The sequence below is a fragment of the Monopterus albus genome, unplaced genomic scaffold (assembly GCF_001952655.1).
Source record: "Monopterus albus unplaced genomic scaffold, M_albus_1.0 scaffold18.1, whole genome shotgun sequence".
In the NCBI taxonomy this organism is placed as follows: Eukaryota; Metazoa; Chordata; class Actinopteri; order Synbranchiformes; family Synbranchidae; genus Monopterus; species Monopterus albus.
In genome coordinates, this window is record NW_018127898.1 from 4707693 (window position 1) to 4719762 (window position 12070).

General features: G+C 39.8%; 1 protein-coding gene across 2 annotated transcripts in view; it reads right to left on the reverse strand.

Annotated features, from left to right (window-relative positions):
• dcaf12 (DDB1 and CUL4 associated factor 12) overlaps positions 1–11731 on the reverse strand; it is a 19429-nt gene extending 7698 nt beyond the window's left edge. Inside the window, exons 1-5 of one of the 2 annotated variants that reach the window (XM_020593083.1) lie at positions 11298–11731; positions 9133–9423; positions 5445–5723; positions 4001–4061; positions 2935–3128 (exon numbers count right to left, since the gene is read on the reverse strand). In XM_020593083.1, the coding sequence (XP_020448739.1) occupies positions 2935–3128; positions 4001–4061; positions 5445–5723; positions 9133–9423; positions 11298–11357 (885 nt within the window). In that variant the 5' untranslated portion in view covers positions 11358–11731. The remainder of the gene's footprint in view (positions 1–2934; positions 3129–4000; positions 4062–5444; positions 5724–9132; positions 9424–11297) is intronic. The other variant, XM_020593084.1, reaches the window with a different exon arrangement.
• Between the last annotated feature and the right edge of the window lie 339 nt (positions 11732–12070).

Consider the following 12070-nt stretch of genomic DNA (forward strand, 5'->3'; position numbering starts at 1 on the left):
GATAGGGGATCAAATACTTATTTCATTCATGAAAATGCAAATTAATGTATAACTTTTTTGTAATGCATTTTTCTGGATTTTTTTGTTATTGTTGTGTCTCTCACTGTTCAAATAAACCTACCATTGAAATTGTAGACTGATCATTTTTTTGTTAGTGGGCAAACTTACAAAATCAGCTGGGGTTCAAATAATTTTTTTCCCTGACTGTATGTTCTAGTACTTCTACACAGAAGCAACTCAGTTTATAGAAATCTTACAAACTCTCGCTTGCGAGACTTTTTTTTTTCCTAACAATATAAAGTCTTACATGATAGTTTAAGGATTCCCTTGAATGGTCACAATCTCCAGGCAGTTGCATGTTCAAGTGGATGTCAGGCAAGCTCACATCCACCAGTGCCATTGTAAAAGCTGATTTTTTTCGACGGCTTACACTGTGACCAGAGAATGTGAAGAAAAATACAGGGCCTGAGGTTACTGGATATTAAGGAATGTTCCTACACAGCACATCTGGCAAACTCAAGGCCCGCGGGCCACATCCGGCCCGGCGTACAATTACACCCAGCCCGCGAGATCATTTTCTATATCTCTTTTTAATGGCCCAGCGATATGAAGGGCTGATAACACACAAACTACAAATCCCATAATGCAGCGCAACAGCTGCCTTACCGAACAATAGGCTACCTGCCATCATTCCCGCATCAATTACGTCAGATCAATCAAGCTTCTGTTGATGTAATCAATCAAGCGTCTGTTGATGTATACAACCCTAATTTCAAGTCAAAGCTAGCCCCTAACAATGGCCAAGAGAAAAGCTGATTCTGAAAACAGAGCCTTTCAAAACCGGTGGGAGGCTGAGTATATGTTTACTGACATTGTCGGTAAACCCGTGTGTCTTATTTGTGGAGCTAATGTGGCTGTAATTAAGGAATATAACCTAAGACGGCACTACGAGACAAAACATCAGGACAAGCTGAAAAACGTGAATGAAGAGCAGAAGCTACAGAAGGTAGAGGAGTTGAAGAGGAATCTGACCCGGACATTTACTGAGGGAGAGTTTCTGAAGAGCTGCATGATGAAAGTGTGCGACGTCTTGTGTCCAGACAAAACCAGGTGTTTGCAAATGTAAGCCTTAGCAGAAATACGGCTGATGATTTTAAGTTCAAGTTTATTTATTTTGGAATAATATTGTATCCTCTCTGTTTCGATTCATATTGATGTTCAAAAAACATTTTGTTTTAGTCTGTTCAATAAATGTTTATCCTGTTCGGCCCACAACCTAAAGTGTGCTTTGAGTTTTGGCCTCCTATGCCATTGAGTTTGACACTGTTTTATCTGACCAGGTCTAACATGGCGTGAATGGAGCAACTGGAAACCTACAAGCAGCCAGCCTGTGAAGCCCTCTGCAGTGGTGAATGATCAGCTGATCAACGCTGGATTCCCCCGGAGCACAGTACCTCTGTTTTTGACTGTTTGAAGCCAGTGTGTCTGCCACATGTGACGTGATGGGTTTCGGTTTGGCGGGAGGATTCTAATGATCCATGATGTTACTGTCAGTGCAAGGCTACCTGTTGGAATTAATTTCATTACTTTGGGAATGTATGTTGTTGTGTGGGGGAAAACAAAACAATCGGCAAGGCTACCTGTTGGAATTAAAGCTACTTGAAAGGGAGTGATGTTTCCACTACTCGGTGAGACTTACAGGTAAGTTAAAAAAAAAAAAAAAAAAATCAAATAAGTTGCATGTCTGTTAATGCTTTACTTCTGTTAGGTTAGAGAGAATTGTTGTAAGGCTAGAGAAGTTGCTATGTCTGCATTATGTCAGTTAAAATATGGGATTTCTCAATTACCCGCTTCGTTTAGTGTTACACATCTCTTTTCAATCTGTACATATACAGTTGTTTACCTGACTATGGAGGAGAAATTCAAATTAATTAATGGTGTTGCGGTTTGTTGTGCTGCTCACTTTCATATTCTGGCTTGAACATGTCAGGTAGGATTTGAGACACTGTCACTGTCGAAAACATAACTTATCTGCCAGTGTTTTTTGTTTATGCGTTGTCCTGGCTTCCTGACTGGCCTTGTGTTGAACAGTGATACCCCATCAAGATGGGTTTCCCCTGTCCAAAACTCTGTTTCATGTAGCACCCCCTCAGTGGCTGTGGTTAGGATAATGTTAGGGAAAACACATTGCATGCCTACAATAAGTTCAACCCAAAATAAAAACGCATCAGATCTCGACAACACCAGCAACAGGAGATGTGCGCGTTCATGAAGTATCCTCGTGTTTTTAGGAAGAGGCTCTCTGGTGTTATCATTCTAAAATAATTACAGACTATTTGGAGTTATGAGGGGTGCCAAGCTAATGTAGAGGTACACAAGATTAAACAGTAAATGGCTGGAAATGAGCATGCCATGGGCTCTTTAATGTTTTTAGTATCAGTCTTCCTCAGTATATTTGAAAATACATTGTAAAAGTTGTCAGTTTCTCTGCAGTTACAGTGGATTCCTCTGATGATCTATTTTCATAGCATTAAAAAAAAAAAGCATCATAACATTCAAAGAAATTTTTCAAACCACTCCTGCGGCATGATTCACTCCTCTGCTGTCCATGTTGTCCTATGCTCAATATGTTTCAAACACTGTATTACTGTCTTTAAGTGGAGGTGAGCAGATCTTAAGGATGTTTTGATGCCTACAATGAGCTCAACCCAAAATAAAGCAGTAGCCTGCAACAGTAAATCCCCATATCACAGAGAAATAAAATGGGTTAATCTTTAACTGTCATGAATACTAACCATTATATAATGATAAAGTTTCTGGGCTCAAATGATCTCATTTTCCTCCTAAAAACTATCCCAAAGAGGCTTACAAGACATATTACACAGACAATACAGCTATGTGGTTTCCCAACAGTTGTGTCAGGGTGAACCTTACTTTATGATTAGTGTTGAAGGCTAGAGCGCGGACTTTGCAATTGTATGGGTTGGTTAACTCCTTTGGAATGTCTTTGAGGGCACGGTGGGAGATGTGGGCATAGGAGGGTACTGCCTCATCATTCTGAGTCCTTTCAGCCTGGCTCATTACTTCCTCTGTTACCTCCCACAGGCCCATGGAGCCATCTCTGGACCCTACAAATTAAAATATACATTAACTATAACTGTATTACTAAATGCATACAAATGTGCCCTAGGATTGCCATCAGGGTATCAAGGGGGCTCACTTGGACTGTTAGAAAACTTATGCCGAGCAGACACTGTATGACTTTTACTAATCGTATACGAAGTGTTAACTCACACTATACATTTAAATCGGCACGACCGCACGGTCAGAATCCACGACTTCACTGCTCACACTGGACGTTTAAACAGAAACCCAGAGTAGGTGTGTTCATTGACAAGTCCAGTAAAGTTTAGGTCAACCAAAAGAAAAACTGCACTGCTTTTAGCCATTTTACTTCGTACAGCTGATGAACAGTGATAATCTGCTGTCAATATTTCTCCCATTGCTCTAGATCATGACAACATTTTGATGACACATTGTACAGTGTGGTGCTACCAGAGTTCAATTAGCCTTGTCCATGTACAGTTTATAAATGTGTATGTAGTCTATGGCCTGGTTTCATTTGATTCTGTCCAAAAAATGTGGTATCTCATCTGTGCCATGTTAATGTCTTTGGATTCATGCCAGTGCAATGAACAAACTTCAGACCATGGATCTGCAACACAGCTAACCAGATTTCTGACATGCCAGAAATTCATCCAAGTGGCCAGGAGGCAGCTCACTGGTTGTTCAGGTGATTAATTGGGCATCAAGGCCAGTTCACACTGTACATCAAACAACAAGTGATCTCTAAATGTAGTCAGGCATGACTGAATTGGGTCTAAAATCGGGCCAAATCCACGCAGTGTCTGCTCAGCTTTATGCAGACATATAATGCTCACTGAACAATGGTCACACAACATGAGTCATTCACACACCTCAGCTCACACAGGCAACTCACCAGAAACTGCCAAGTTGTCACTGATCCATGCTATAGAGAAGATCCAGTCATTGTGGCCATCCTGAAAAACAAATGGCTATTGTGTAAAAACATGTTAAACAGCTGGTACACTCAAGGTGTCTGACTATAACTGACCAATATTCTTCATACTCAATACACTGCCTGAAATTTAAAAAATTTTTTCCTTTCATTTAAATGCTGTCTGCAATGTCTAACAGCTATTTGAAGATCTGGCTCTGAATTAAAACAGTTGAAAGACCACAGCTGGTTACTAATGGCACACTTACAGTGATGTTAATCAACAAGCCCTATGCCAGTAGACAGAAATAAATACATTAGAGATGCCCCAATCCAAAACTACCGGTAAGTATCGTTGCCGATCCGGAGATATTTCACAGGATCAGTATCAGCCAGAATAAACCAATCAAATTCCAATCCTTATTTAGAACTACAGTCCTGTATTTGAGCAGACTCAGTCATGTTTGCCATGCAACCTACAAGCTGCTATTAATCAATCTAGCCGTCTACACTGCCTGCATGATGGCTGGCATATCACTCCTGTTTTACACACATAGCCCTGTACTGAAGCCTACTTTTAACTTCAAATCTGTTTTTTCAGAGCTACACGTATTGAACGGTGGAGATCGGCCTTGACTGATGACTGAGCGATCACTGAGATTTCTGATTCTGTGCCGATCAGATTTAGGAGGCAGGACAGTTCAAGTAGCACATGCAGTGTCACAGACCAAAGTGTAGGTGTGCAGCATGTAGCATCTCGTGTGCACCTCAACTAAAGTTTGCGCTCATGTCTATGCTGGGCACATGTTCACTCACGCACTGAAAGTGATTAAAGAAGGCTACACATGAAATGCATCCATACGTTCAGTGTATCCAATCCCTGGTAAAACACCAAATACACACTCAGTAGTAATTGGCATTCCTCTGTTTCTATTATCCATTGCACCTACAATTGTAGTACAAATATTGCACTTCATTTTTAGTTGGTGGTTGTAGATAAAAAAGAAAAAAGAGAAAGACTGAAATGTAAAACTTTAATAAAATGTTTACTATTAAATTTTTTATTAAAGAAAAGTTACACCTATGTCTGGGTATGCTGTCAAATACAGTTCTTAGAAAGAAAATCAGAATCGGCTGGTCAGACTTTAAAGAAAAAAGAATGCCACCATGACTGTGGACTTTTTGGTTTTATGTGCAATCTCTCAACAATTTAAAAGGATTACCATGACATTTGGTGCATATTTTTTGTGAAGCACTATTCAAACATTGGCATACTAGCATGTTATTTTAGTTTTGTGTTTGTATGTCATAGATGGCAATACCTAAATTAGTATGACTGTGATGGGAAATCAATTATTGGTGTCCTATGGTTCTTTAACTATAAACCATGACTGTGGGTAAACACACACAGATCCAAACCACTTACATCTCCAACACAAACAGGATCTAGTGTGGGCAGCTGATAGATGGCCAAGCTGTTGGGATTGTCTCCTCCAGTGGCAAGCAGCGTTCTGGAAGGATTGAGTTCAATAGCATGGATTCCACAGCCCTGCAGGTCCATGCGGGAATGCGAACCTCCCACAGGGTGGTAATGCCGGCCTGCCACCATCACACCCACCACCCCGGAGCCTACACCATGACACTCCCTGTCCTTCAGCATAGGAATGCGTGTTATCTGCCCCGTCAGGACATCAACTACAAAAAGCTGCAGGTAAAGGAAGAAAAGCCTAACATGTCAAAACAAAGCCAATGTTTATGTCCAGTAACCTGACTGAAAGGGTATTCAGAACATATAAACAATTAAGAAACATACGTAGCAATATTAAAACCAAATGTTAAAATTTGGTACTGAATGAGCACATGCCAAAACTCTGCGTGAACCGAAGCTAAGTATGGTTATTTTCATGGAAATTACTAAACTGCCTTTTAATTACTAAACTAATAGTAGTTTCATGGAAACTACTATTAGTCTGCATTTATTATTCAAAACAATAACTCAAAGGTGTGGAAAAAGCAGAAAACTGGTGGATTTTTTACTTTTTAAGGCCAACAAATGAGGACTGATTCTCTCCTGAAGGTACCATATTTATAAACTAGGAACGGGCGCACCGTCTGTTGATCTTACCCTCAATCTTAACTTCTGTTATGAACAAAATCTGAAGAAACTTCAACTTCAATTGTGGTTGGCACTAATACCAACTCTACAGGGGAAAACCACCTATTTCAGACACGTACTATGGTCATTTGAAGTTGCTGACGCTCAGACCATTTCACCCTCAACTGTAAATGCCCCCACAGCTATTCAGGGAAACCCCAGCCCTTTGTTCCAACCACATTTGGCTCACTTACTGACCAGGGTTTCATTAAATGTCTGAAATAGAGTGCTTTCACTAACATTAGAAAATGTTTAATTTTTATAAAATATAATAGTATAATTAAACCTCTTGCAAAATGAACAGCAGCTCTACACTGCAACGGCAATCTAATAAAATCCCTGTGGGGACACTGTTGATTTTAAACACATTAAAGAATCAATACAACAAAGTAATCGAAATTTTTTACAGACAATAGACACTTTTCACAAAAAAACATTTTCACATGTCAACTTAGGAAAAGCAGAAGGTGAATTAATGATATTAATCATGGCTCCTTTCCATTAGGAAAGCCAATTCCAAGGCTCTGGTATTGTGTAAGCTTACTTAATAACATGGCTTATTTGGACACTTAATGAAACTGAGACACTTATTGTTATAAATTACATCTGTGCTTTTCCTGCAAGTGAAAATGCTTCATGCATAAAGATCTGTTAACCAAAGAGTTTCCATTATTGACTGGATTTTTTTTTTTAATAATGACAGAAAAATCTGGAAGCTGTCCATCATTTTGACAGATTAGAACACAGAGGGCAATTTACCCTAACCTAACTTAAAGTAAGGCAACTAAAAAGCCCAATAATTTCTGTGGCATTGATAAATGAGGTGGAAAAAAGAAGGACTGACATGGTGGATGAAGGACAACTGAGACCAACTCAATGCACCTCGCTATGTGGGAGCAGACAGCCCATTAATAAGCGACAGGCTGGAGGCACAAAGTGCGTCTGTGACCACTACGGGTCACAGGAAATCTCACGTTCAGAGCTACTTCTAATCACTTCAAGAGAGAAATGTTGAAACAATTAAGAAACATACGTACCAATATTAAAACCAAATGTTAAAATTTGGTACTGAATGAGCACATGCCAAAACTCTGCGTGAACCGAAGCTAAGTATGGTTATTTTCATGGAAATTACTAAACTGCCTTTTAATTACTAAACTAATAGTAGTTTCATGGAAACTACTATTAGTCTGCATTTATTATTCAAAACAATAACTCAAAGGTGTGGAAAAAGCAGAAAACTGGTGGATTTTTTACTTTTTAAGGCCAACAAATGAGGACTGATTCTCTCCTGAAGGTACCATATTTATAAACTAGGAACGGGCGCACCGTCTGTTGATCTTACCCTCAATCTTAACTTCTGTTATGAACAAAATCTGAAGAAACTTCAACTTCAATTGTGGTTGGCACTAATACCAACTCTACAGGGGAAAACCACCTATTTCAGACACGTACTATGGTCATTTGAAGTTGCTGACGCTCAGACCATTTCACCCTCAACTGTAAATGCCCCCACAGCTATTCAGGGAAACCCCAGCCCTTTGTTCCAACCACATTTGGCTCACTTACTGACCAGGGTTTCATTAAATGTCTGAAATAGAGTGCTTTCACTAACATTAGAAAATGTTTAATTTTTATAAAATATAATAGTATAATTAAACCTCTTGCAAAATGAACAGCAGCTCTACACTGCAACGGCAATCTAATAAAATCCCTGTGGGGACACTGTTGATTTTAAACACATTAAAGAATCAATACAACAAAGTAATCGAAATTTTTTACAGACAATAGACACTTTTCACAAAAAAACATTTTCACATGTCAACTTAGGAAAAGCAGAAGGTGAATTAATGATATTAATCATGGCTCCTTTCCATTAGGAAAGCCAATTCCAAGGCTCTGGTATTGTGTAAGCTTACTTAATAACATGGCTTATTTGGACACTTAATGAAACTGAGACACTTATTGTTATAAATTACATCTGTGCTTTTCCTGCAAGTGAAAATGCTTCATGCATAAAGATCTGTTAACCAAAGAGTTTCCATTATTGACTGGATTTTTTTTTTTAATAATGACAGAAAAATCTGGAAGCTGTCCATCATTTTGACAGATTAGAACACAGAGGGCAATTTACCCTAACCTTAAAGTAAGGCAACTAAAAAGCCCAATAATTTCTGTGGCATTGATAAATGAGGTGGAAAAAAGAAGGACTGACATGGTGGATGAAGGACAACTGAGACCAACTCAATGCACCTCGCTATGTGGGAGCAGACAGCCCATTAATAAGCGACAGGCTGGAGGCACAGAGTGCGTCTGTGACCACTACGGGTCACAGGAAATCTCACGTTCAGAGCTACTTCTAATCACTTCAAGAGAGAAATGTTGCCTGACTTCAAAACTCTGGCTGAAGTGGAGCTGGCAAGTCCAGATTCCAGTGCCGCAGCAGAGCGCAGATTCAGGTTTCAAATCAAAATTATAAGGGCCATGAGAATCCTAGAGAAAATCAACTATGGAGCAGGCTACTGCAGCTCAGCTGAGTTCAATTCTGTTAGCCTAACTTCATGTAGATGGGTTCTTCATATTTTAATGGTAATGGTCTATTTTTTAAATTTGCATTGTTTCTCTTTGCTTGTTTACACACACTGGCCTCAGTGTTTTCAATGCCCTCTGCTGTCACTGCCAAAACAAAGTCATCTGCTTCATGTGGTGTTGATATAAAAAAATGGCTGCACGTAAACTTGTTCCATTTATTATTTAAAAAATGAAATGAAAATAACTACTATTTAATGTCCTATCATTAAACACTGAAAATTAAATTGACAAGTAATAAATTATGTTGGAATTTTTATGACCCTGTCCATCAAAATGACAAACAATGAGAAAGTCTAGCATGACCTCTGGTCTCTATATCAGAATGCCTAACCAATAAATACAGATTAGAAACAAAATTACATCTCACCGTGTTACACTTGGTCCCACACACTACCTGCCGGTAGTTGAGCCACTGTGAAGCGAACACCTTGTTAAGTCGCCCCAGAGAAAATTCCCTCTCTCTGAGGATACCAGGGAGCCTCCCAGCTGCAAATCCCCGCAGACTCCGCTGGAGCCGCAACTCGTGCTGCTGTTGAGGCCTGAATTCCCGCCCCCGGAGGGCCCAAACCACAGAGTGCCGACTGTACCACCACTGCTGGGCATGATGTGACGAACAAGAAGCACAATTGCGCTTGTATGGCACCTGACACCAGTCCAGCTGGAGAAATAAGGGGGGGAAAAAAGGTCAGTGTCCTTATGATTTTCTGTGGCCAGTCCAAAATGTCTCACAAACTACTAATAATTATTTACATACAACTGTGGAGAAGTGAACCCATACTTAAGCTCATTAATCATGTAAACATAAAAATTAAATAGTCTTAAAATAATAATCTAATTCCATCACATCAGCTTCATATTTTTCATCTTCTTCCTTTTTAATATATCATAACCTCTCTGCCATACCCATCCTGCAGAGGACTGTGGGTATAGATGGGTGACAAAAATTACTTGAAAAACCTGAACAAATTAATGGTCTCCTCCAGGATGTCAATGCTCCCATCCATAGAGCACCAGATCTCAACTCAGTTGAGCACCTATGGCAGATTTAATTGGTCTTCAAAAACGGAATATGAGAGTCAAACTGCTAGAACAACTAATCTTGTTATCAGATGAAGGCATCACTAGATTCATTAAGTGATTCTTTTTAAAACCGCTAAAACAAAAAGTGAGCAGTACACAAAGGATCGAAAACATTCAGGGGTTTATACTACAGCATTCTCTACTGACATAAGTATCAACAGTGCCATTATGCAAGACATCCAGCACTTTAAAGAAATGTTGCTTTTGTTCTACCGCACTAACTCTTTTCTCTCCACAATGACTTATTACTGGTCATTTAACTGCATAAGGTAGCCTAATTATTTCTACCCATTATTACATTGTTACATGAAGTCGTTAACAGTCCTGGGCCATGGGGGAAAAACATCAAGTTATTATATTCGCTGGATCTCAAAAGAATTTGTGATGCTTTTATTCTGAGTGAGTGATTAATAGTCTGATAAATAGTTCTGAGTGTGGTTCCGTTGTACTGGTGAATGATGGTGACCCCACAGGCCTGACACACGACTTGGCACTGCTGGCATGCAATATCGTAACGTTAAAAGCTGATCGTATTATGGTTTATGTCAAAGCATAACTTACGTTGCGTTAAACTACTGAGCTCAGGGCTAACTGTGCAGCAAGATTTTCGTGCTAATAAGAAAACGCCGCTTGTCTGCCAAATTAACAAAAATCGCCTCCATGGTCTTGCACAAGACTATGATTACCTAGCCTGCATATATGTTAGCCAGCTAACTGTTTGTTAACGTTACACAGATTTCAGTTTAATCTAGCCACAGGGGTTGCAAGCCAGTGACTTCTGTGCCGGTCCCAAGCCCGGATAAATAGAGAGGGTTGCGTCAGGAAGGGCATCCGGCGTAAAAACATGCGAATTCCATACCGGATCGGTCGAGGCCCGGGTTAACAACGACCGCCACCAGTGCTGTTGACCTACAGGGTGCTGGCGGAAATTGGACTACTGTTGGTCAAAGAAGGAGAGGAGCCTCAATATTAGCTAGCAACAGCCTTTGCCCAGTAATTCATGAGCTAGGTAACGTTGAAGTCTAAATGCGTTTTCGCAACTTCATAACTTAACGCTGTCCTGGACGCTGCCTACATGGTGACAAGAGATGTTCCAAACCAAACCAACGACCGCCAGTGTTATCTACTTAACAAAAATATTTAACTGTCATCGCCTAAGGCGAGGAAGCTAGTCCTGTGGCTAACGTTAGCTGTCGTACTGTTAACGGACTGCCGTTGGCTAATGTCATGCTAAAATTACCGGGTGCTGACTTTCAGATAGAAACAAAATATTTAAATATGGCCACAATTTGAATTACTTACTGAATGGTTTGCCAATATAGTGTATTGGTTACTCTGTTAAATTTCAAAAACACTCTGCCACTGCTTAAATATGATAGCTCTGAATAGCCCAGTGCTAGTTAGCATAACTAAATGGCTAGCTAAAATGGATCCGTACCGGTTTCCGCCTACCTGTTGTTGGTCCTTGGGCTCTCCTACCTTCCTTTTCCTGCTAACTGTTTTTCTCGCCATAATCCGACACACACAGTTCCCTGACCCACATGGAGGGTAAAAGTGACGCTGGACACTTGATCATATAATGGCGATATGCTATTTTGTTCCTTGGCCCCCACTGGTAGCGTCCGACGACGAGGAAGGGCGATTACATACGGGAGAGATTGGTTAATCGTTGGCTAAGATTAAATTGCAACCGTTAGCCTATCTCCCAGGATTCCAAATAATGCTACACTGAGAGCGTACAACCTGTTCTATTTCCACAGACTCAATAGCCAAAGCCACGGGGTTCACGCTCTGCTTCTCTTGCCAAGCCGTGTCAGCAATGGCGAAAGCATTGAGCAGAGCGCAGTCGCACTCAAATTAAGCACCAACAAAAACAAGGTCATTACGTGATGCGTCATGCGAACTCGTTCACGCGAAATGCTTGTCACGTGGTTCTAATTTTTTCAGCTTGTTTTGTTTCAGTGACAAAACTAACGAAATAAGTAGGCCTAAATACTTTTATATTGTAATTCTAACTATGGTATTGTGTAGGATCAGTCAGCATAAATGTAACAATCGTGAGCTTTGAATTTTTAATATAATTTCAGGCAATATAGAAATGAAAAATAAATAGAATTCTAACATATAATATAGCTATTTGTGCTATCTTTAAATAATTCTGTAGTTTAGTAGTTTAGTTATAAGGCTGTTTGATACACAAAAATAAATGCTTTGGTTTTATTAGG